At 31.8% G+C, this 26,618-nt stretch overlaps 1 protein-coding gene and 1 long non-coding RNA gene across 7 annotated transcripts in view; both read right to left on the bottom strand.

Annotated features, from left to right (window-relative positions):
* The window catches only part of LOC148628016 (cadherin-like and PC-esterase domain-containing protein 1), a 37,950-nt gene extending 20,609 nt beyond the window's left edge, over positions 1-17,341 (bottom strand). For 2 of the 6 annotated variants that reach the window (XM_088583276.1, XM_088583314.1), the window contains exons 1-2: positions 11,004-11,143; positions 453-785 (exon numbers count right to left, since the gene is read on the bottom strand). In XM_088583276.1, the coding sequence (XP_088439402.1) occupies positions 453-737 (285 nt within the window). In that variant the 5' untranslated portion in view covers positions 738-785; positions 11,004-11,143. Of the gene's footprint in view, positions 1-452; positions 786-3,568; positions 3,708-6,529; positions 6,628-11,003; positions 11,144-16,900; positions 17,043-17,260 lie in introns of those variants that run through there. The other 4 variants (XM_088583309.1, XM_088583285.1, XM_088583300.1 and 1 more) reach the window with 4 other exon arrangements.
* Positions 17,342-19,177: 1,836 nt separating this feature from the next.
* On the bottom strand, positions 19,178-25,811 carry LOC148628015 (uncharacterized). Its single transcript, XR_015919329.1, has 3 exons — positions 25,646-25,811; positions 22,841-22,899; positions 19,178-19,311 (listed from the first exon to the last, which is right to left on the bottom strand). It is a non-coding gene; the product is annotated as an uncharacterized LOC148628015 (long non-coding RNA).
* Positions 25,812-26,618: the final 807 nt, after the last annotated feature.

Genomic DNA, 26,618 nt, shown 5'->3' with positions numbered 1-26,618 from the left:
TTTCACAACCGAGTGTCTGTAACATTGTGCCAAAGACCGGTAACCAGTTTCATGAAAAGTGCAAAAACTATCTTAAGCCTTGAAATCACAATATCTCTGTTATTTCATATCAGAGAAGAATAAGCTATTCTTATTGGTTAAAACATGGTCATGTGGTATTCATTATTGTGCATTAAAATGTGAGGACATTATCATGTGGTAATGCCTGGGTCATTATCACACAATAACATTGCCCTCTACTTAGTAGTCTTCTTTGAAATGAACACAATAATTCCTTATGAATAGGGCATCATTTTATGGGAAGTGATATTGCCTTCAGCGGCTCAGGGCATTTTCAATGTTTCAAGCAATATCACTGTCCTGCGGGAAGTCAGTTTATCATGATAATGCCCTGTAAAAAGCAACTGTTGCACGTTGCACCAGTAAAGAAATCTAGAATGAAAAAAACTAACCTGCTTAAGTCTAGCCAATATATCTGAGACCTGCGAGTTTTGGTGCCTTTGAATGTCAGGGTCCTTCCTTTCCAGTCCCTGTCCAACTAGTACAGAGTCTACATGGACCACTTCCTTCATCAACACACGGTTCATCCAGACATGGTGCTGGACTTCTATCTGGGTGTCTTCAGCCCATGGCAGTAACATTCCTATGTGATAAGTTACAAGAGATGATAGTCCAGCTATTATAATTAACCACAGAAAAGTCCTTTTGACTGTTGTCTTGGTAATGCACTTTGACATTGTTTAAACTTGGCTAAAACTATCCATCAAAATAATCCATGTCCAAGTCTGAAAATGAAAACAAAACCATTAGCAACAGTATGAACTTCTCCTGACATATGACCACAGTTTTGAATGCAAATGTTATGCTTTATATTAAAATGTTTCCTTTTCATTGTCTACAGTTTGCAAAATGCTGTTGACTGTGTCACACTGCAGACTATATACATTTGTATATATATGATCAAAACACTGTTTTTATTACATAGCACATAATAAAAAAATGTACTGCAGAGACAAGATTCTCCAATTAGAGTAAAAACAAAACTTTTGTATACTTCATCTAAAATACTAGAAGTTGAAACTTTCTAATCCATCAATTGAGTATTTCTGAATTTTAACCTAATCTGACACTTTTTGCTAACTAGTTAATTGACAATTTCATTTTTTTTCAACTTGTGTGTCTATTCCAGCAAGTCATCCTATACCCTTATACCACATGATCTGCCAGTTCCAAGATATATTGGAGTAATACTAATCTCCTACACAGCCAACCTGCACAAAGTATATTAGCTATTTTAATGTTTTTAGACCTCTGCCCTATTCAGTATTAAATCCCATTTTCCTATGTAAATTAATACAGTCTACCGAAAAAAGGCTTTCAGAATTACTAAGAGCTTATAAGCTAGTGGTGTGATATGTAGTACATCAGTATTTTGAAGGAGATACTACTGTATTTATATCACAGTACGCTGGACTAATATTTGGCAATCACATTTCCATCATGCCTTAAAATAATGTGACACCTACAAATTCCAGTTAAATGTAGTTAATGAACAATGACATCCTCAGTCTGCTACAGTGAAACCTGTCTGATAAAAACCAGAAACTATCCAAACTAGATTCCCTTTGAAGTCCATTTATATCAATCAGGGGTAGATTCAGGCAGGGGCATAGCAGGCATGCACCCCACTAAAATTTGCAAAGCATGGGTTGCCAGGGGTAGATTTAGGCAGTTAAGGTTAAAATTTCAGTTTCTCGCTAATTTTACCACAAAAGATATCTACATTGCACCCACTCTAGAAGAATATTTCAAAACTTTAACCTAAAAAAACTTTAACTGTGCACCCCCGCCCCCAATCTAAAATCCTGAATCCACCCCTGTCAATTTCAATATTATTGAAACTGTATAAACCATACACCTTCCAATACCAAACATATTTTTAAGTCCAATAAAAATTCTGATAAGACAGGTTTCACTGTATAGAATTGGCTAAAACTAAGCCCTAATCCAAGAGGAGATAATAATAATAAACAATGATGAACTGATATTTTAATTTTCTTAATGATGACAAGATTATATTCTAAACTGACAATTTAATGTAAAAATATGGCAATTATAATGGAGTAAGGCCCCTATCATTAAAATGTACATTGTCAAAACATGACAGGGGTTCAGATTTCGTCAAATTACTCAATGTTTTCAATAAAAATATCTGATTTCCCTAAAAAGATGACAACAGATAATGTTACTTAGTGACAAATCCTATAAAGCTGCATAATATTTACAATCAGGGAATTGGATGCATAGATTCTCCTTCAGTAATGAGTGCTTTAAATTATTTCTCCATTCCAAAAGGTAAAAACATGCAAGCTTTAGCGAGCATGTTAAAACTTAATTTTACTATAGAGAGGGGAGAACTTATTTAAATCCAAAGGCTTAAGGAGAACCCGTTTCTCAAAAGAAACCTGCAGAAACCTTGGAAAATGTAAAACAGTGGTAAATCTCTTGCAGAAATTAAATCACCGCCTGGTAGTTAAAAAGTCACCTGCATTTTTTATACCCGTCTAACAATGTAAAAAAATTACTTTTTTTTCTCTTCATCAAAACTTCTTCAAATTAATGGTACATGTATAGCAATTGGTATTGGCAAAGAAAGAAATGACAACTTAGTTTTATTCAAATATTCAGGTTTTACTAGTAAAAATTTCAACATCAAAGGAGAAGGGTTCTTCATGTTGCAACAAATTTATATGCATTACTCTACTATGACAAAATTGTTTTTCTAAAAACACAGATTAATACTTAAACTTCGAAATTATATTTTCAAATTGAAATTAAGCTTTTTGGGCAATACAATATTAGTAAACTACCAAAAAGACTCCCATAATACAATACCTAAAACTGAGCATTTTAAGTTAATTTATCTAATAAAAAAAAACATGACAAACCTTAAAAGTCAATGAAAAGACTATGACAATCCTATGAGAGTTACCCCCCTTTTTACATAAGTAAATATACAATGACCAACAGATGACAATAATGTGTTCCATAAACAACACAGGACATTTCATCATTTGTCAAAATGACCAATGTACACAGTGACTTAATCAAATTATACATATCTTTATGTCCAATTAATGTCACTTCATTTTGAAGTCAAGAGTTATTTATGTCCAATCTATTGAATTAAAAGATACATGATGTTATGTGAAACAAATGAACATGGTTTCATATGAAAATTTATACATGTAAATTGGAAAGTTTTCATTTCAAATATGGTTATCCATTTGACAATTTTCATTATTTCATTATAAAGACATCTAAAATTTAGCTGCTACCAACAAGAAAAAGCACTTTACAAATAAATAAAAAAAAATAAAATTTCAATTACCATAATAAATTTGTAAGTATAGTGTGATATTCTTGCACATTATTTCAAGGTTACAACATAATCCTCAATTTTAAAAAGCAAGCATTGTTTCCAAAAGCTTGGAAATAAAGAGTAAATTATGCAAATTTTTTGGATAAAATCTTAAGTTAAACATTGAATGAATACTAAATACATTACCTAATATAACAGTTAAACAAATCCCACTTGTATATAATGCTACATATTGTAAATATTTAGCCTTTAACAAAGCCAGAATACAATCACATTAAATTCCTTTAACAAAACATTACATAATGCCACAAACTTAAAACAGCTCTGTACAATTTCAAAACTGGAATTAACTTTCCTGACATAATCTAAAATTTCAACAAATTCACATTGTAAAAGCTATGCTCCAAATTACAAACAGGATATAACCAATCAAGAAACTGTATAAATTTTATCAGAACTTTTCCTCCCTATAGGCTGTGACTTATCATCCTCAGATAAAAGTCTTCACGGCTTTTAGTAATTTAGTAAGCCATGAAAGTAACAATTATAAGCATATCTTGGGTAACAATAGGTGAAATAAACACTGCCCCCATGACATAACCTCTTGTGACATCCCCTGCTGGTAAGCTATAATTACAATGAATTGGTGGGAAAATAATTCTTTAATTTTCAATAAAGGATAAATAACCAACAATTAATGGATAAATAACAGGGCAAAAGAAGTAAATTACAAGGGCTAGAAGTTATTTATAGAGGGATGGTGAAAATAATGTTTTTTGTTCTTGTAGACAGTTCACTGAGCATGAGAGCCAAGTGGCATGGCATACTCTGAAATCTGGAGTGGCATTTTTGGCTATTGATTGATTGTTGGGGTTTAACGCCCGGGCAGCAATATTTTAGCTATATTCAGGCGATGAATTTTGGCTACTGAACTTGTTTATGTGATAAGTTACAATAGAACTTGTTTTTTTTTTAATCTTCAAGTGGGGTCATTCTAATCCATTGCCATAGAACCCATTATGGTTAGTACAGCTTTGGAATACATGTACTACCTTATTGGCTGGCATGGATAACTGAACAAGTATTAACAAAGACACTTTACAATTGCAAAACTGCAGTAATACTGCTTCCAATCTACCACTATTTTAGTAGATGCTACACCTATGCAATAATAGACCAGGGAAAAAATAAAGTCAGGCAAAGCAAGGCCAGGCCAGACCTGATTTTAGAGAATGCCAAATGCTACAGAATGAACATGTAAGATCTATACATTTGTATCATTGTAGATAGCTCAGATCAATTTCAAAACAAGTGCCATATAAAAGTTACAATCCAACCTAAAATCTAAAATTACAATGTTTACCCATTTCCTCTGAAGTGAAAATTTTATCTTTTGAAACCATATAAAAAACCTTTACTGCTTCAAGTAAGGATTCAAATTTAATTCTCTGCAGCTGATAATGAAATCCATACAATTACATATCTGTTCCAATATCATATCAGTTTAATTCTCAATTTACAAAAAATTAGAGAAGTTGCAGTGTTCTTGGATCTTACGACTTAATGTATGTGAGGTTTGTCAATGCAGAAAGTTCAGGTTCAGTATAATACTGGCGGCTTTTATAGTTCGTGATCTATCTTTGATCATCTTAAACCCACTTTATTTACCTCAGAGTTTACAGTAAAACCTGTCTGAAATGAACCTTGGACAAACTGGAGACTTGACAAAACCAGACTCCTCTCCTTGACACTTCAAAACATTTTCAATTCATTTTGAACCTTGTTCTAACCAAACCAATCAGGGTTTCAGTTTGGATTTAAAATATGTGACAAACTGTCTAATCCATTCCACCAAGGGACTAAAAACCTATGTTGGCTAACGAAACAGGTTGTAAAAATAATGATGGTATCAAAATATGGAGGAAAAATTAATGGAACCAGAGTTTAAAAAATATATTCTTTAACATTGGAAAAGTGGTAAAAAAAAGGCTGACATACATGTATGTATGGGTTCTAGTTTGAAATTTATTACATTGATGATTTGATAATTATCCATGAACCATTGTGAAGGAGGTGGCCATGTTTATGCCCTTGTTGTTATGGTCTATATTCAATGAAAAAAATGGTCATTTAGAGAAAAAATAAATAACCTTACATTACATATCCATCATAATAAGCAAATTTAAAAAAGTCATCTAATATATATCAATACCATAAACACATCCTAAATCTTATGCATTTATAAAATATCCCATTTCATGGCCACATGTAAAAAAGCTTTTAAAATATGGTAATTCAAGACCCTTTAAATAGAAACAGTTAAGTTTCTTTTATACCATTCATCAAGATTTAGTGACTAGCCTCAAAAGAGAAATTTAACCTAATAATGTATGCCCCAGCATGCCACATATTAAGCTCGGTGATTTATATATGGAGTTTATACAATGTTAGGTCATCAATTTTCAGAGCTAATCAATGTAAAGTTTTCTATAACTGGTTTTCATCCATACCGATTTTTTTTTTTCACGAAATCATTTGTTCGTTCAACACCAAAAGTTCTTTTTAAATACAAGCAAACTAAGGTTTGCACTTATTGTGATACCACACCAATGGTGAAAAAAAGGGGATGGCAAAATGTTCAAAATTGCTTAACTCCAAAACTATGAAGAAAATTAGATAAAACTGCTGCATAATTAAAAGGTTTTCCACAGTGCATTTCAACTAAATTTGACCTATCAATATCTTAAAAAGGCAAACTTAACAAACACTTTGACAGTTATTTCTTGAGGTTATGAGGTATAAATAAATGGATAATGCCATGAAATCTCTGCATTTTTTCTTCATGAGCCACACTTTATACACATTTTGCCTGATTCTTAGACGGAAAAGTACTTAAAAACTTTGGGAACCAGCTCATTAAACACTATACCGAAATGCTATTGTTTTGTTATATTTGGTTATAATCAATCAAAACCAAAAAAGTTTTAATTCCTACCTGTATAAATATTACATGTACTAGGAAGTTTCCACTGCTTCTAGACACAGAATGAATACACACAACTCCTATCATACAATGTGATCAAAACTATCACAACCAGAAATTAATTTAAAATATAATTCCGAAAGTCAAACTGAGAATATTCTTACCTTTCTCAATTTAATTGATACTCCAGAAACGAAGTTAATCCACAATAATCACTGTTACACGAAAGATTAAAGAAAAACAGATTTCCTTCATGTCATGAGGTTACATGTTGTAAACATAGAGAGTAATAGACTGTGAAATGTTAAAGCTGGGAGGGGCGGTCATAATTATAATCCCTGACCCCCAGCAATAGTAACATGACAATGATAAAGTGCAGTGGGAGGGACCACCTGTACAACTTTGTAAACATTGTGAACAAGTATGGTCCAATTTGGCCAAAGGCATAATTTTCTGTATCACTTAAAACATGAATATCATATTTAAATCACACCGAGATTTTAAATTTCAAAAACTTTCATTTTTTTCAATAAAATGTGACCTCTTTCAACATAAAATCAGAAATTTTAAAATGGATGAGTTTCTTATCATCTCTGAATTTCTTTCTTAAAATGGTCAGTTACACTTTTAAAGAAAGAATTTAGTATTTTTAATTTTGTGTGAAATGTGTTGAAATTTGAAGCACTTGTAAAAACTAATTGGTTTCCTAAAAATTTCTTTTTTCTGAAGTTTTCTTAAACTCACATTCATCATTGTGAAATAAGATATTGTGTCAAATCTTGAAAGGTATTGACATCTTTCATTAAAAAAGACTTTTTTCTGTTGAAGTCTTGAAAGGTCATGAAATACTTTAGTTTAAGTACCAGTCCACATAAAATTCAGACACTGCTAATGGTAAAGTGATTCATGGTAAAGGAAAACCCACCGAACAAAAGATGCTTTTTTAGTCTACATATGCAATACTTTCACATTACGATAATCATTTCTGCACTTAGATCTGCACTTTTTAGAAAGTCATACATTCATCTCCCACTGATATCAACCAAATGAAACCAAACCAAGAATAACTCTTGCAAATTACCAACTTCATGTACAATTTAAATACAAATGTAATTTTTATCTCAAAAGCGCAACAGCCAAATGAAAAACTAAGACTGGTCATGTGATCAGTAACTGTTTCTGAACAAGAAATAAAACTGAATTTGATGGGTTTTTGATATCATTTTCTGTCTGATTTTCAGAAAGACTGGTTGTTAAGACTATGACAAGGAATGTGTATGGTGTGACACTGAAGAACTAAAGTACTGGTCTATCTGATCATCAAAAATCATTTTTGATAAAAATACCTAACCCCATTTTCTGATGGGGCAACATGTTACATCCCAGAAATCAAATTATGAAAAGTTATGTAAACAATCGCCTTACAAGATATGAATTAACTGAACTGCATGCAAAAACTGTTCAAGGTTTTGCATATGTGATTCATTAAATATAACAAAGAACATAGATAGAAATACCTACATATAAACCGAAAAATAGTATACAAAATGCATCCCTACGACAGAAGGGACACACATGAATGCAGGTAAAACTTTCGAGATTGAAGGAGATGGGGGAGGCATATTGTTTTGGGGCTGCCAAGTGGTGTGAGGGTTTCCTCAGCATTCATCAAAGAAACCATGGGTGGATTTCAGCTGGCATGTCTAATTCCAGTGGGGTTGTTGTCTCTTTGACATAGTCACCATATTCATTTTCCTTATATATTATATTAAAAACTAAAGAAACATTAAAAATCCTATTTTTGTGTAAAAAGGACACTATCAAGCCATGATGTTACAATAGAACTATTACATCAAAAATTGGTACCAATATTTTTGGATAATTACTCTAGCTAATTATTTAATAATCCATATTCCTAGTAATTAAATCAGAGCTATTTACAAGTAATTAATAATAAAGTGACACAAGAAATGAAATACAGAGGTAAAATCCCATATCACTGATAAACACACTAAAATGTTATGACAATGTTTGTAAATACATAAGAAAAATCTTAGAAGCAGATTCTTAGACATGCTGTGAAAAGATGAAAGGTATGCACTTTCATATCTACTGTAATCAAACCTTAACAAAACCCATGACCACCAGAAACCTGTTAATCACCCCCTGTCTATCATAAAATTATCTCCCCTTATATACAGATGCCAGTGGAAAAATGAAATACTAATGAGGTCTATCACTATTAAACTGTCTCTAATTATTAGATCCTATCTGATTTATATTCATTATGTTACAAGTTATTACCATACTGTTGAATGTTCATTTTAATCACCACAACAAATTCTAAATATGAGCTTTCTGCATTATGGGTTTGTGGTAAACCATATCTGATACTTAATGCAACCACAATGGTGCACTGTGGTTACCACGTTCCTCAAGCTTGCCATGGCTTGGTTTATGGGTGATAAGAAAGATTAAAAAATTAAAAATATGACTTGTTGAAAAATGTTCACAACATTATTTTTTTACTCAACTCTTTGCTCTATCGGTCTGTGTTCTGCTAATGTGCATAAGTAATGCATGACAACAGAAGAAACTAGAAAAAACTGTGAGTAAAGCTCACTTGGTGATACCCATGCTCCCCTCAAAGTAAACTATATAGGGTACCCATGACGTTATTTAAGCATTGAGATGGAAAAACAAATTAGGAGGTGCACAGTGGGATCATGTAATCAAGAATCTGTGAAAGTATCATCAAATTTTATTGCGTGATTTCAGAGCAGTTGTAGATGAGAAGAGGGGACAAACAGACTAATAAACCGACAGACACCATGATCACTACATACCTCCCACTTCACAAGCAAGGGGTAGAAAAAGTTCGTAATATTTAGTAGAGAACTGTGACAAATTTAACTTATCAATATCTTTTACCAATTAATGCAAGTTCAAGTAGATACTGGGAAAGTACTTTTATTTCAATTTCCCAAACAAAAGGACATTGGTTTGGGAAATCAAACATTATTTTTTAATTTCTATATAAAAATTGTTAATTGAAATGTATTTACTGCATACAGTAAAGATTTCAATATTATACACTTATTGATAAAAATATTAACATTGCCCAATTCAGAGAAAATTTTCAAATTCATTTAGTACTTTTACAAAAATAATTTTACCCATATATCTATTAAAAACACCTTACCTGTCCAATAAAGTGTCATAAAGTTTTCTCTTCACATAATCAAAATAAAAGCTACAACCGTGCAAATAAGTACCCGTAATTCTATAGACAGAAATAATTTGTTATTACTTCTCCTTTACTAGAATAAACACCTTCACTTTAAGTATTTATACTAAAAATCAAATAGAGAATTTTACCAATAGTTGAACTTGAGAATTAACATACAATAGAGGCTGCATCTGTGTTTAATAAGAGATTAAAATTTGTTAGGTTACTACCAAAATAAATAATCATCTCTGTCACTAAAATGTTTATTGAACATTTTTTTTGCAGTTAAATTCAGCTTTTATTTTCTTTCTCCAGCCAAATAAACAAACAGCTGTTTATTTTTTCTGTTTCCTTTCTTTAAGATTGGTATATAAAAACCACTATTGTCATTGAGTCATAACAGTTTGAGAAAATGAATATATAAAATCCAGAATACAGCTATACATTGTTGTATTAACCATAACAAATTTCAGTGAAATCAACTTCAATGCAAAGTTCTAATTCAATTTGAGAATCTAAGAAATTTTTAAAAACTATTAATTAAAAAATGCAGTAAAGTAAGATATAAAACACAAGGATTATTATGCAATGCTAAATTCTGAAAGCAAAAACAAAAATTAGAACTATATTAAGAAACATGAATAATGGGAATGAGTGACTTGGGAGCATTTTTAAGACCTTCTCCCACAATGACTCACAATACAGAGTTTGTATGGTGCATCTCTGGAAATTGTACATCTACTACTTATGATGCTGTGGCAGGGCAAAAAAGAACGGATGTACAGACTAACAGACTCTGAAGTGGTGCTGGATATTTCATGCTCCTATGACTAAACCACCACTTCATCACTCTGCCTACCAGCTCATTTGTATTTTCATGTTTACAGGATAAAAGTGTAGTTTTTACATGAAATATTGATTTTCAACAAACTTCTCCACAAAATGCTTGTCTCTGCTTAGCAATGTTTTTTTTTCTTTTCTAAAGTACCCGGTAGTGTTTGAGTCAGGGTTATAGAAGCATGAAAGGTCTTTTCAAGCACCATTTCTGAGTCTGTCAGTCTGTACTCTGACCAATTAATCAAATCAGTTACAGTTTTGTAAGTTTTGTACTAGACTGGGTCTGTATAATTGTTTTTACAAAATACTCAATCAAGTGCATCTAGATACCTAAACACTTTGAGACAAGAATGGAACTATTTATGAGCTTGAAACATGACTAGTTTAAACATGATATTGTCTCCATCACACAAAATATTGCTTATTACAAGGGTACATTCATGGCTTAAAATTTAGTAATTGATTTCCTATGATTTCTTTAAATTTTTAATGAATTAAAAAGATACATTGTAAAGCTATATAAAATACATAAAACTTAAAACTCAAAACAAAGTGAAAGCTAATCATCCTACCTGCTACAAAATGTAGGCCAAAAAAAGCCACCACCAAAAACAATTTTATATTCTATAGTACTCCAGCATTTATCCACAATATGCATTGAACAAAAACTTCACTGATATTAACAAATGACTCTGTTTCTTCCAATTATCTGCAAGAAGAATATTTAATCTTCAATGGGATAAGAAGTTTTAAAGACAAGTGATGAAAACTTGACTTGACATGGCACGGCTGATACTTGTCATATGATACAGTCCTGGTTATAACATATACATGTTCTGGAACATGTAGAGCAAACTTTAACTGTTTCTTAAATCATTAGCCTTGTCAAGCTAGCTAATTACTAATTATCTCAATTAAATATAATTTCCATAAATTCATTTGTCACTTGGTGAAGAAAATGATAATGGACAATAATATATAATGGCATGTATTTCTTCATGTAAACATCGAGTACAGTAAAACCTGTCTATGCAATCATGTATTAATCTAGAAACCTGTACAATCAGACACCTTTCGAAAAAGAAATAATAGCAATTTATTTATGTTACGGGTAATATAATGGCATGTATTTCTTCATTCAGTAATATGTTGAATTGAAACCTGCCTTGTGCAACACCTGTATTTAACCAAACACCCCTATAATCTGACACCTTTTGAAAAAGAAATAATAGCAATTTATTTATTTTATGAGTAATATAATGGCATGAATTTCTTCATGTAGAAATATGTTGATGTGAAACCTGGCTCATGCAATACCTGTATTAACCAGACACCTCTACAATCTGACACCTTTTAAAAAAGAAAGAGTAGCAATTTATTTTATAGATAATATAGAATGACAGATGTTTCATTGTGTAGACTTATTTCTCTGAAACCTGTATAATCCAAACCTGTATTAATCCAGGGACCCTATACAATCTGACACCTTTAATAAAAATAAATGGTAGCAATTCATTTATTTTATGGATAATAATTCAGAATGACATGTATTTCTTCATGTAGACTTCTGTTACAGTAAAACCAATCTAATGTAATACCTGAGTAGTCCAGAAACCTCTACAGCCTAAAATCTTTTGTACAGGATTACAATGTAAGGATATATAAACAAGACATTTCCCCTAAAAGGACTAATACCCCTGCAGCCTGTTGAACCCTGAACATTTGGGGACGAATGTGAACATACTATTCATACCGGACACAATTTTTTATGGGGGATTGACTAAGAACTCCAAACAAATATCAGTACAATTTTTTTGTTGTCGACGACACAGTAACAGAATATTACTGCAAATTTACTGTAACCATAAATTTCTGACAATATGCACACGGCAATATGATAATCGAACACTTCATTGACTTTCATTACCATCCTGCAATTCATCCGAGAGGAGCTGTGTACAACACATGAGACCAAGATTTGCTGACAGCGTCATTTCTACAATTTTTGCCCAAACATAAATTTCTGCCAGTATGTACATACTAATATGGCAATTAAATACTCCATCAAGTTTCATAACAATTCTGCAAGTCATTTACCAAATTTTGCTTAAAAACAATTAAGTCTACCAGCCGTTATTTCTACAATTTTTGCCCAAACTTAAATTCCTGACAGTATGCTCATCTCCATGTGGTTATATTTCATCTCACAAAGTTTCATAAAAATGCTGCAAGCTACTTAGAAAATAGTTGCAGACAAACAGACGGACAGACAGGGGGAAACCTATGTACCCCCACCCAAACTTCATTTGCAGGGATTCAATTATGTTTTATTTCTGTATTTCAGTAAAATGTCTAATCTGATTTAATTTGGGGACTTAGAAAACTTAGAAAGCTCTTCTCATGTCCAGATCGCCCTGTACTTTCGGTCCTGTAATTCATAGCACTGAACAATCTAATATCATTCTGACTAAAGCCAAAAATGAACTTTGCAACACTTACACCAGTGAAAACCATGTGATCTCAAATGTATAGACATACAGGGTTTCACAGTTAAACCATTTCAGTTTCAATATCCGTGAGATTTTTTTGAGAATTGCCTGCATCCTTTACATTCCTTTCAAAGTTTCAATCTATAGAAAATAAAGTACTAGTATTTCTACCAACATCTATCACTGTAATAATCCCTTATCATAACAGTATCGTATAAGGAGATTACAGTCCAATACATTTCTGTGATTTCATATAAACATTAAATATGATTAAGTGTGTTAGACCTAATCAAAGCCCTACTTTTTCATGAAGGTATTGTTAAATAAACTATGCAACAAGAATTATATCACAGTTTTTATTAACACTCAGATCTTAGTTTTCTCAGGTGAAAATTTTAAGTTTAGGTCACCATGATGTGTTATGCATGATGGTAAGCTTCTCTATTGGAGACTGAAAACAAATTACACAATGTTCTGTTGTTTTTTTGTGTTTTTCTCTTCTAAGTGAGCAACCATTTGAAATTTATGTGTGTTTGTTGGGGGGGGGTGTGGGGTGGAGGGAGGCTATGATGATTTTTCTATCCTGCTTTTTTCTTGTCTTTTTCTTAAAAGACAAGTCCTGCCATTTTATTTCAAGTTCCATCCTATTCCCCACAACTCCTCCATAACACCCCCATTAAAATCAAATGGTAGTTCCCTAAGTTTATTATAAAGCTCTCACCTGTACTTTTCAGTCAATATTTTTTTCAAGATTAACATCAAAAAGTACATGTACAGCTGTTCTTAACCTTCAGGATGAAAAATGCATTAAAAAGTGAATTAAGTACCAGTCCATATAAAATTCACTGCCAGTGGTAAAGTGATTCGTGGTGTAGAAAACCCCACCGAACAAACGATGGTTTTTCAGCCTATATATGCTATATTTTCACTTAACGATAATCATTTCCTTATTTAAATCTGCACTTTTGAGAATACCATATATTCATCTCCTACTAAAATCAACTAAATCAGGAACAGTAACTCTTGCAAAGTCCTAATTTCATGTACAATCTATATAAATTTTATCTCAAAAGCACAACCCCCAAATGAAAAAATAAGACAGGTTATGTGATCAGTAACTGTTTCTGAACAAGAAATAAAACTGAAATTGATGGGTTTTTGACATGCATGAATCACCTCCCATCTGATTTTTGTAAAGACTGCTAATTCATATGTGAACAACATGTGGATGACAAGAAGGCTAAAAAAGGCAGAATTTATATATGCCTTACCATAACAAATTCTAAAGAAAAGCTTTTTTTTGCAAGAAATTATTCCATCCTAACATTTCATCAATGATGATGACAGTGAGGAATACATTTAAAAAAAAATAATGAATATGTAATGAACAAGAAATGATTTAGCATAACACTGTACTTAATCTTTTTTCCTCTAAAAATATCATGGAAGTGTTAAATTGCTCTGCTTTTTCCCACATGAGTAACAAATCTTGAAATATAATAGTCATTATTTCAAATGCTATCCACTTGACTCAAATTATTAACCTCACGACACTGGACAATACGAATATCCTGGTTAGGACAATCCTTTAAGCTTTAATGCTACAAACGTGATAAATCCTTGGGTGGTCAGTGACAAGATAAATTAATCTTATAATTCCAGGTTTGATACCTGTCCCTAACGATTAATTTACCTTTCACAGGTGTTAGGTTTGACAAGGGATACTAGTCATTTTGATTAAATTACAAACTTTTCCATGTGAAATATGTTCATCTTTGACCTCCTATTGTTCACAGCATCTTCATAATAAATTGACAAAAATAGGATCAATGGTTTTTGGCCACCACTGGACCCCTAATGATTCATTATGCTTCCCTAGCACCTTCCTTCATTATGGTACAAATTTAATCAACCATAATCAACCGTAGGTTTTTAATCATGGTTTTTGCCTTGTGTCTAGTTTCTCTCTGCCAATGAACAACATTCGGAAGATAATTTTCATTATGTAACTAAAGATGTGATATAACTTTTCCAATTAATGAAACTGGACACCTACAGGTTCAGCCACTTGACCAACTTCATGACAAAGATCAATCTGTATCATTACTTGAAGCCAAATGACAACATTAGAAGTATAAGTTTTAAGTTTCTTAATAGATACTTTCTGTCAATAAATAATCTTTAATTTCTATGATCATCTTTGTTGTGTTTACTGAGGATATGATATAACTTTACCAATTAACGAAAGCAAGAACACCCACAATCTCCGTTACTTGACAAACTTCATGACAAAGCCAACCTATATTTTAAACCAATGACTGTAAGAAACAATGGTTACCAAAAGCATGCAAAAACAGTTGCATGGCAGCCATTATCCGATTTAGGGCGCTTCCCTAAAAATATGAGGGGAAAAAGGGTTATATCCCCTTAAAGCTCAATCCCCTAACCCCTGCAGTTTTGGATTTATATCCAAGAAGAATATAATGGTGCCTTTAAAGCTAAGTTTTTCTCTTGCATTTAGTTTCTAAAATGAAAGTAAAATTACTAAATTGATGACATATTAGGTAACTGACTATTTGCACCAGTTATCATTCTTGATTTGGTTTGATCTGGTTGATTTTAGTGGGTTATGAATGTGCAATTTCCTCAAAAATGCAGATCCACATACAGAAAACTATCATCCTTACGAAAAGGAATAGCATAAGTAGACTGAAAAAGCATCATTTATTCAGCGAGTACATCTACACAATGAATCACCTCTACAATGGGCAGTGTCTAACTTTTATATGAACTAGTACTTGAGAGCTTAGAAAAAGGGGGTCTTCATTTGTTGCTACAAGCTACTAAATAACCACACCCATAATACTTTTTTTAAATAGTAAAAATGCATGTATAGTATGTAAGAGAACTGTTTTTTTATTATTCAAAGAAAGTTGGTAAATGAGTCTCAAAAAATGTGCTAGGCAAATTTGTACATATGATGCAAAAATGCAAAAAAAGTTTTCAGTTCTGGCAGTGAAAAGTTTTCTTCAATTATAATCACCAACAAACTATATGAATATGTCACCTAGAAAATACTAAAAGATAGACCTACATTCCATACTTTAATTTTACCACAAAATTAAGGAGTTTATATGACAATCAATTTAAGATATTATTCTTGGGAAATATGAAACTAATACATTCAGATAGGTGGAATGTTTTCATAACAAATATGGAAAGTTTACTCAACATACCCAATATGAAAGTATAATATTAAATCCCAGCTATCAATCATAATTGAAATTTTCATAAAAATACTTCAGATTAAAGTTTTAAACTTACTCCAAAGGTCATGTCCTTAACCTCTGCATCAAATTTCATGCTGGTTTTTCATACGGATCTAAAAATTATGCATAAAGGTTCACTTTCACAATGGAAAGTAAACAGTAATAGAAATTTAAGATGATCACCTTTTGATCAATGTGACACAAATGTGTCAAAGTACCTGTATTCGTTTGCTTGAGAAGAGAGCGACAGAAACACTTCAGCGAGTCTTTTCATCTCGTAACTTATTGTACCATCACTCGGCCATCATCCTATAATCGTTTGTTCTAATTATATACAGTTTCGCTATTTTGCAATTTATTACATCCAATACATTGATGTTATCAGTGTAAAATATGATTTTATTTCTGACATGAACCTTTGTAGTTTTCTCAAGTTTCTAACTTAAAGTTTCATAACTCACCAAAAAGAATGTAAAAAATTGGCATTTAAAGATTATTAACAGTGGCTAGATGTGGTTTAAATATGCAAAAGAAATACTTATACAGTAAAACCTGTTAAATTAAACATGGTCAGTCAGTAAATAGTAGATTCAAAAGGGGAGGAGTGGACACTCATCCCCTACCCCACCTCCAAAATTGTGAACCCCCAAATAACATTTTGCACAATGCACTGCTTGGAGATTGTTGAATTTACACCCTCTTCCAACTTACCTCAAATCCTGGATCCATCCCAGTAAATGACCAAGTTTCCAATTATGCGTTTTGTTGGACTGCATGGTTTGAAAAACAATTTCACTAATTTAAGTCTTAAAACAACGTTAGTCTTATTTATCGCTATTTTCTTTAAAATCCCTTTGATCTTGCCAGACGATAATTTTCAATCTCACACCAGCGGAGTGAGAATGAAAATTATCACTAGTTTCTATGTCCTCACATGATATACAATCAACAGCGTAGGAATATTGGACGACCCAAATAACTGTCTGTTCATTTACTGCGTGTGTAATAATACAGAATTTGTGGCAATATTTTCTCGTCTACAATGGATAATGATTTAATACAGTAACTTACCCGATTAGAATGAATAAATCTCAAAATTATTCCAAAAATTTTAAACACGACCATCATAGTTAACCGATTTTTTTTTTCAAATAAAGTGTATCACAGCTGCACAACATACGTGACATCACGTAGCACATCACCTAACAATAGAGTCCGAAAGGAAATTTTGCAGCGCTTATAAAACTTTCATATTTGGGTCAGAAATGAAAGTAAAAGAAAATTAATACCTTACAATTCAGCAAAACAGAGATAAACAGATTATTAATATTTTTTTCAACTTGCGGGAGTTTCTCATGCTCATCTCATCTTGCGTCAAGGCTGCCCGACGAGATAAGCATGAGAAACTCCCTCTCGTTGAAAAAATATTAAATAATCTAATAGTCATACTCAGTTTTTTATTTCTTTGGTGAATTCAAAAGGAGCAGATACTGGTAAAAGTATTAGTACTAGGGGCCATATTACATTTGTAAGGAAAAAGAAATTGTAGTTTGACCAATCTTACATGAAAACCATGAAAATTGGTACCAAATAAATAACAGTTCTTATTTAAATGTCCATTTACCTATTACCGAAAACCTTTTTTTTTCTGTGCAAAAATATCCATTTTCCTTGTTATAAATGCAAACCATTTCCTGAGAGTCCCTATACCCTCATAGTATAAAAACTAAACAAAATGAATGTATTATTATTATGTACACTAGACAAAACCAAAAATTACAGAAAAAATGGAGGACTTCCCCCCGAACTCAATTCTAAAAATTGATATCCACATAACTTCTATTAATATCTTTCCAATTACAAAGAAAATTGTCCATACAATGCATATATAAACTCTCCTTATTACTCCAACAATGCATTACTACTAAAAGCCAAGAAAAGATAACTCTGACAAAGATGAAATAAGCTTTAATGCCTTTCTATTCTTTCAAAGTAACACTGATTTCATGACATTGTGTATGTTTCACACATTTTATTAAAAATATTGTTTGATTTATGGCCAAGAACTAAGGATTGGCATACTCAAAACTGCACAAAGACAGCTGTTTCAAATCTTTGTCATAAAAGGCTACAGTTTCTGTGTATCAAAAGACAAACACTTTCTAAGATGACATAATACATGTGTATGTCTGTACACCAATAGATCACCTAAACCCAAGGACAAGAACTAAAACACCATAGTTTTCTATACAAATAAAACTCCTGATCAATGTAGCATAGATTAGACAATAGTACATCCTTTAAATAAAGCAGGATACATTTAATAAATAAAGGACACATTTAATTGATATGGTGAAGACTTGTCCTTAATTTCAAGCCTTATGACATGTACAGTAAAAAATTGTCCAAACTCCTTTGGACTTTAAGTACTTCTCCATCTAAGAATCGGGCAAAATGTATATACGGTGTGGCACATGAAGGGAAAAAACGCAGATTTTATAGCATTAATCAATTAATTATACCTGATAACCACCAGAAATAACCATCAGAGTGCTTGTAAAAATTGCCTTTTTAAGATATTGATAGATCAAATTTAGTTGAAATGTACTGCTGAAAAATGGCAGGAAAATTTTCCTGCACTTTCCCTATATAAGCAGTCAAGATATATCTATGTTACAGATGCTTCAGGATAATCTATATTAAAAATCACCATTTCAATGCTTCCAGACAATTTAAAATATAATTTTGTCAATTCAAAATTTGCTCAACATATATTTTTCTTCAAAAATGTCAACAAAACATGCATTTACATGATGAAGCAAAGTTCCTTTTTTTTTCAATGTATTTAAATGTAGTACATGTAAATACATTGCATCTTTCATTTTTTCTCTCTTTTGAAATGCTAACTATATGGACCTCAACAAAAAAGTAAAATGATATATTTCACAAACACATAATAATATCAGTTCAATATACATACCATTGAACAAAATACAAGTACATGTAATTTATTCCTCAACCATCTCCAGAACTCATGCAATATCTGTACAATATTTGGACAACAATAGGTAGAACCAATGACCTACACATCTCTTTATCTGATAAGTAAAGCATGACAGCTGCTGAAATAAACAGATAATTAATTTGTATTAATTAGAAGGAAATTTACTTGAATTGATAAGGACCATTCATCCAGAATAATCAATGACATGTATTTAATGTTATACACCTGATGTGACGATTGTGACACTTCAGTACAAGATGCAAGTATCTGTTACACAATTATCTCTGTCAGCTGATAATGGACATTCTGTATGGACAATATAAGCGTTCATAATAATGGCAGGGAAAATATCAAATAATGGAGTTAGGCTATTTACTTCAAATTTTCAGTTTTACAATTAATCTTTCTTAATGTAAGAAAGTAAGAGGAAGATGAAAATATTATTTACTCTTTCCAATTTTCAATTGCAGATGAAAAGTATTTGGATAAAGATTATTTTTTTCTGAATTTTAACAGAAGGAAAGGTTCCATGATGAAAAAATAGGGCATTAATGGTACATATACACTGAGTGATACTCCACCAGTTAATGGTGAAAAAAGGGGAATGGCAAAATGTTCAAAAATCACATTTTATATTTTGCTGAAAAATGAACTGTATTTACAGTGAAAATGAAACTGGATATGTTAAGTCTTTATAAAAGCTCATGAGAGCTTATGTTTATTGTTAATATGAAACATGACTATAAATAAAAAATACTTACTTTCTTACCTACTTTATGATACTAAACAAATATGTAAAGTTTCCAAAAAATTCATTTATCCATTCTCTATTTATCATCTAGAAGCTAGCTTTTGGGGGAAAGACAGATATGTAACTTTTTGAAGGGTATCATTTTGTGTGACAGGGTATAAAAGTAAAATGGGTTTGGTAGGAAAAAATGCATCTGATGAGAGACAACATTCAGACTGATCATAAACAGGGATAAAGATAAAAAGGCCCTTCAAAACTGGAAATTGTTATACTGGTATTTGCAAATTTAATTTGTTGCTTGTAGCCATTATATATTTTCACATTTAATGCTTTGCAAAAGGTTCAATGTCTACAGGAGGGAATAATTGCCATTTACATACATTATTCAAGACCATCAAAGCCAATGCAACAAATTATAACTGTTTAATCTTATCTAAAATCCAAATATTTTATGTCTTTTTAGTTCACAGAGATTTCACATAATGTGTCTTAATAAGAAAAAAGGGTATTAATGGAACATTAAGTGGAACATCCCCATGTAATAGTGAAAAAAGGAGGATGGCAAAATGTTCAAAATGGCTTAACTCGAAAATACATTTTGGATTTTGCTGAAAATTTATTTTAACTTGTATTTTGTTGTATAAAACAACTGTGCTAAGTTTTAAAAAAAACATTAGTTGGGGCAGACAGACAGACATCAGATGGGCATGCAAGTTTCAGAGGGTATATCATAATTAATACCTCCCCACTTGTGTGGCAAGGTATAAAAACAACTATCAAGAGATTGTAAGATAATAAATAGTTGAATACCTTTAAAACAGTTCTGCAACAACACACAAAAACGAAACGTACACTGAAAAACTATATTCAAAATACAAAGCAAACAGAAAAAACAATGTACCCTAGTAACATTTCAACTTGTACTTGAAATTGGGATTATATTTCCCCATAAAGTAAAAAACAGTGCATCTAGGTGCTTTTTTGTTTCAAAAATAATCTTGATCTCTGGAAATTTAATTAATTTTAAGGAAATATCACTATACTGACAGGATGAGATAAGATGAGAGATTTGTTAGGGCATTAAGTATCTACTACTTTTATGTTTTCTTCTCATGTTATGGAATATCAACAAAAACTGAACATTTACAACTAACTCTGTCAGCTTTCCTGTTTTTCCTCCAGGCATCTTTGATAATTATTACATTAAGTTTAGGGTGAAGCATTTTCATGTCTTGGTTTCAGAAATCATGTCATATCAAATAGATGATTGTATACATGGAAGATTTCTCCATTTACTAATTTTGAAAATTAAGTATTACCAGGGTTTAATATTTACTTTAAAATGTGAAAGGTCCTGGACTTTATTCAGGGTCCACTTGATGGAAATAAAAAGTTTTAAAAAGGTTTGACAGTCCAGGACTTAGCTAACTAAAAGTCCTAGGTCAGAGGTTAAGGGTCCTAGACCTCTCACCCTCACTAATTTAAACCCACGATTACATGTACTTCTAGTTCTCAATACAAATACTTATATACATGCGTAGGTGCTACCAACTTAACAGTACTCTACCAGCACAATGCATTGTAGTACAAAATATACTGTATAAATTTTAGTTTTCATGGATGCTCTTATTTGTGAAGTTTAAGCAGTCAATTCTCATATCAGAAAATGTTTGGCATTTTGTGAAATTTAAGCAGTCAATTCTCATTTCAGAGAATGTTCATGCAATATCTGTACAATATTTGGACAACAATAGGTAGAACCAATGACCTACACATCTCTTTATCTGATAAGTAAAGTAACTTTCAGGTTACTTGAACAAAGTACACATTTTTTCACATTTCCTGAAAATCAAGTCCCTTTACAGCCAATTATCTCCAATTTAAATTCAAATTATAACACTGTATTTGCTCCTTTATTGCAAAGGTTTTACTTTTAGTGAAAATTACTTCTTTCTTTATTAGCCCTTATGCTCTGTCAAATCTGTTACCCCCCCCCCCCTTTACAATGAACAGGTAATTTTGTTACTTTATGATTACAATAGCTTTATCTTCCTTTATGGGGAAGGTTATTTTTCTTTGTGTCTGTTACTGCTCTTCATAATTACAATTTTATACTAAAAACTTTAGTTACCATTTTTGTTTTATAACATTAGGAAAAAAGATTCATTACTAATTTCAAACATAATTAAATGCCTAATTGTTCAGAAAAAAAAATTATATTATGATCATGTTTGTAAAGATAAATCTTTGATTTCTGCTCAAATACTTAACATTTCAAATAGGAAAAATTTTAAAAAAAGAATGACAGCAGTAGTGAAGTTCATGCATACAATCAACTCATCAGTGACAGATTAGTATTGTGAGTTGCTCTACTTTTTTATTAATTATAGATAGGCAATATTCTAGGATTCCACTTTCCCATCACCGGAGACAAGTGCAATTTCAGCATGTGAAAGTTATTCATATAGTTCCTTTTTTTTTGCAAGTAGAAATCTTGATTTTTTGAAAGGATATGTTAAGCATGGAGAGAATCCTTGCATGTTGTGAGCAAGTTAATTTTCATTTGGACTTTTCCTGCAGTAACCAAATTTGTTTTATCCTTAAACACTGGATACGGTAGATAGCTTAAACCAGCTTTCTACTTTAAGATCCAAATATTTTCAGGAACAATAGTCAGACCAGTTTAAACTGGTGTTTAGCACTCACAGAAGAAGAGAAACCTCAGCAGCACAGTTTCTTCCACATAAAAAATGACCTTTATATTTCCACAAGTGATGAGAATCCATTACCAGCTGATGGGTGTGTGTTATAAAGTGATTAAATTTACAAGCCTTCATTTTACTTATAATAACAGCTGAGATGTGGGAACAGCAGTTTTAGGGTCATATTTCATTACCTCATTCTCATCTGACTCCTTTGATTATCTCCGTCTTGCTGCAGCACAGTGGTACATCTCTAGAAGAGAGAATTAAAAGAGTTGCTAAATGAATTTGCATGTTTCATCAATAGCTGCTTTTTTTTTTTAATAAAACTCTGTTCTGTGTAATAGTAGGTGTTGAGGAACATCACAAAATTAAATTTTAAGTTATACATTACATGTGCCATTTTGCCAAATGAAAGGGAGATAATTCAATCTCAATTGCAGGAAAACTGTATCACTTGACACTTCAAGTTGGTTATTTTAACTGAAAAGTTAAACTGAAAATAATTAGGCTTGTACCTCATTAAATGATAATTCGGTGGCATTAAAACAAGGTATATTACAAGATGCTACATCTATTTAGACAGCCCACTTAGAATTAAATATATTGGAATATGTATTTTTCAAAGCTACACAATTTATCAATTTATACATTTTTGTTAATGCTTGTGAGAAAATCTGTAACTGATCTAGAAATTTTCAGAAAAGAAGTGTTTTGTTGACTAATAACTTTTCAAAGTTGGCAAAAAATATGTTTTCCTCATCTAATACCAACTAGAAATAGCTATAGGTGAATGATTTATTTTGTAACATGTAATTGGTCTGAATGTCAGAAACCGGCAACAATGATGATGTTTTTTTTTACCTAGAGCACAAACAAATAAAAACAACAACCTGGCTCGTAATTCAAACCAATTTTTTAACAATATAGAATTAATTAAATTTGTATCCATTTCTACAAAATAAGTGAGGTACATGTATCAAAAACTTTATGTGTGTCATAAAACCTACTGTTCTTGGGTAACCAATTATTGTGGTTTTTGTGAGTAGGCCAAACCATGATATTTGGTTTTCAATGAAAAGGAGATTTCCTTTGATGAGTATACTGGAAACCTTAAAAACCCGAATTTAAGAATCCACAAACTTGTGTTTCTTCCCTAATCCACGAAATGAGACTGACTGAAATAAGACTTTTAAGTCTTGTTTCTGAATCCTGTAATTAATTTGCTATTGTTTGTTTCATTCTATTATTTTGGCTTGATGTAAAAATATGCAAATAACTTACTTAATAAAATATGTTTGAAATAATCCACAAAAATTGTTATCCATGAGTTAAAGTACTTTTACAGTACTTATGAAAGGTTTTAAAAATGATAATAAAAACCTGGAATGTTGGATCATAGAATTTTGCTTTTTATTTGGTAATATTAGATCTAGAGGAGCCTGATGGGTTATTTTTATTCTTTGTGATCGGCGCATTTTCGCTATCGTGATCCACTTTTCTACAGATTTATTTTTCGTGATTTGTGATGAAAGCATTGTTCGTGAATCATTTTCATTGGAGTTTTATGTTCATTCTTTGTGACTGAGACATATATTTCGTTCTCGTGATTTTTTTTTCCATTTTCGTGATCCGTGATCATGGGAATTTATTTTCTGTGAATCGTGACGAGACACCCCCATCAGGCCCCTCATATTACAAGCTGTGCTCAGATTTGTAAGTTTGGAAAGCAGATTTTAATTGTTGACAATTTTTGTCTTTTGTTACTCCACATAACATCTCAGTAGGAACAATAGCTGAAAATTGTGTTGTTTTGATTTTTTTTGGTTTTTTTTGGAGGGGGGGAGGGCTTATACATCCACATTTACCATTATATTTTTTATTCTCTAGGCCTTTAGCAATTAGTCCTAAGCCTTAACTTTAAAAATCGAATGTTCTTCCATTAATATATTAGCCTTACCAGAGACAAAAATATACAGGAGATTTGCAACCAACTGAAATCTCATATTAACACGCAGCAGGAAATGAGACCTCATACTTACCAGTACTTAATCAACAACAAATTGATTTAAAAGATCATAACTAAAAAAGCAACATTGCAAATATTGAAATAAAACTTTCAGTTTTCCATTCTACTATAATTTAGCTTCATGTTAACCCATACCAATATTTCTTTATCTCTTTGTATTATATATCTTTGCAGGGAGTGTGTATTGAAGGGAGAAGTCATAGATAATAATCTATATAGAACACTGCCATTGCTATTTGGCTGTTTGTTAGCCAATTTTCTCAAATTTCTCAAATTGAAAATAAGGTAACTTTGCCAAAAAACTTTGGATTGATTTTGATGAGTGATGCGCCAAATTAAAGACAAAGGACTGGAGAATGGCAACAAATATATTTATTAATTTGAAATAAGAGGAATATTAATATTTCCCAATTAAAGTCAGGTCCTTTTAGACAAATAAACAACAACAAAAAAGTCCATTGTGTGGCATAGGTCATCAACTTTAAATCATCTTAACATTTCATAATGATATGAAGATTAGTGAATATGACATCACAAATGAGATTGGTGAACTCTCCAATATACAGATGTGCTGCTGGAATGGATCTATTTTTCTATAGTTGAAAGAAATGACTGGGTCATAATGTTTTTCCCTTTCCTGTGTCAATGGGCGTGTCATTTATCAGTGGGTCATTTTTCTACAACTGTTCTACAATTAAATGTATAATTTATTATTCTGCAACCTGCTGGAAACCTAAATGGTCTCTTAATTCAAAAAGGAGTAAGGTACACACAGGGAGTGAAATATGAAGTCCCTGGTACACAGTTACTATAGTAGAATATATCAATGGGTATGTATTTCTTGCAGACAAATATATGAATGGGGTGTTTTTTCCAGCTCCAGCTGCACCCTGTACCAAATTTACACAAAAGGGCCCTACCTCGTGCTCTGCCCTTACATATATGTATCTTAAATTCAAAAAAATCCTACCATTGAAATGCGATTGTATTGATCTTCAAGACGATAGTAAATAACAGCACAAAAGCCACATGAAAAAACATTTGGATTTTCGTGTGTATTTCTTCACAGCACCCAATCAGAACGACCCAGCATTACGTTTTTCTTTTGTGTAACTAGAAAGGCTGCGGAGTTCTGATTGCATAGTACCAGAGAAGGGTAACCGGATGTTTCTTTTATAACAAGAAAAACAAAGACGGGATTGTTCTGGTTTGAAGTCGGAACATGCTACTCGAGACCAGCGAGGCGGTTATTATAGATCAATCGAGATTCATATTATGTAATATGAGGATTAAAAAACTGTGCGAAGTCTTAGTGCCATCTCACAATAAAAAAAATCCAATCTCGTGTGTTTTTAACCAAAACCTTTCACTGTTTTGTTGTTGTTTCAAACCGTGAGGCATCACACAACAAAAACCTAACTTATTAAAAAATAACCAGTTCCTTGTGATCACCAGTACTTTTTTACGTTCATTTTCGTTTCAACAAACTTTTAATCATCACGATGAAAAGTTGCTTTTGTTGCTTGTCTGTCTACGAATCAGGCAGAATGTGTAAATATAAGGTGTGGCAGATGAAGGAAAATCGCTGACATTTTATTGCATCATCCATCATACCTCATAACCTCCAAATATAATCATCAAAGTGTCCATTTTGTTGAAATGCACTATATGGTAATATGAAAGGAAAATTTTCCCACCCTTTTTCCCTAATCTTTCTTAAGAACTTCACCGAACACCATTGGACTTTATCATATTAGCTGCATGATGATTGATACATGTACTAGAATATATCAGTAGAAACTAAATGTGAATGGTGTTTTAATTACGGGTACTGGTGTTTGATTTTAATAGTGAATTTGAGTTATAATATTCAGTGGTTACTACACTTTTATTTCTGTGAATTGTGGAACTCATTCACAACAACTAAAGTCAATCTTTTCAAT

Source organism: Perna viridis, chromosome 1 (genome assembly GCF_037379345.1).
Source record: "Perna viridis isolate PV_CMFRI_1.1 ecotype Kerala chromosome 1, ASM3737934v1, whole genome shotgun sequence".
In the NCBI taxonomy this organism is placed as follows: domain Eukaryota; kingdom Metazoa; phylum Mollusca; class Bivalvia; order Mytilida; family Mytilidae; genus Perna; species Perna viridis.
This window is presented reverse-complemented; position numbering and strand designations above follow the sequence as displayed.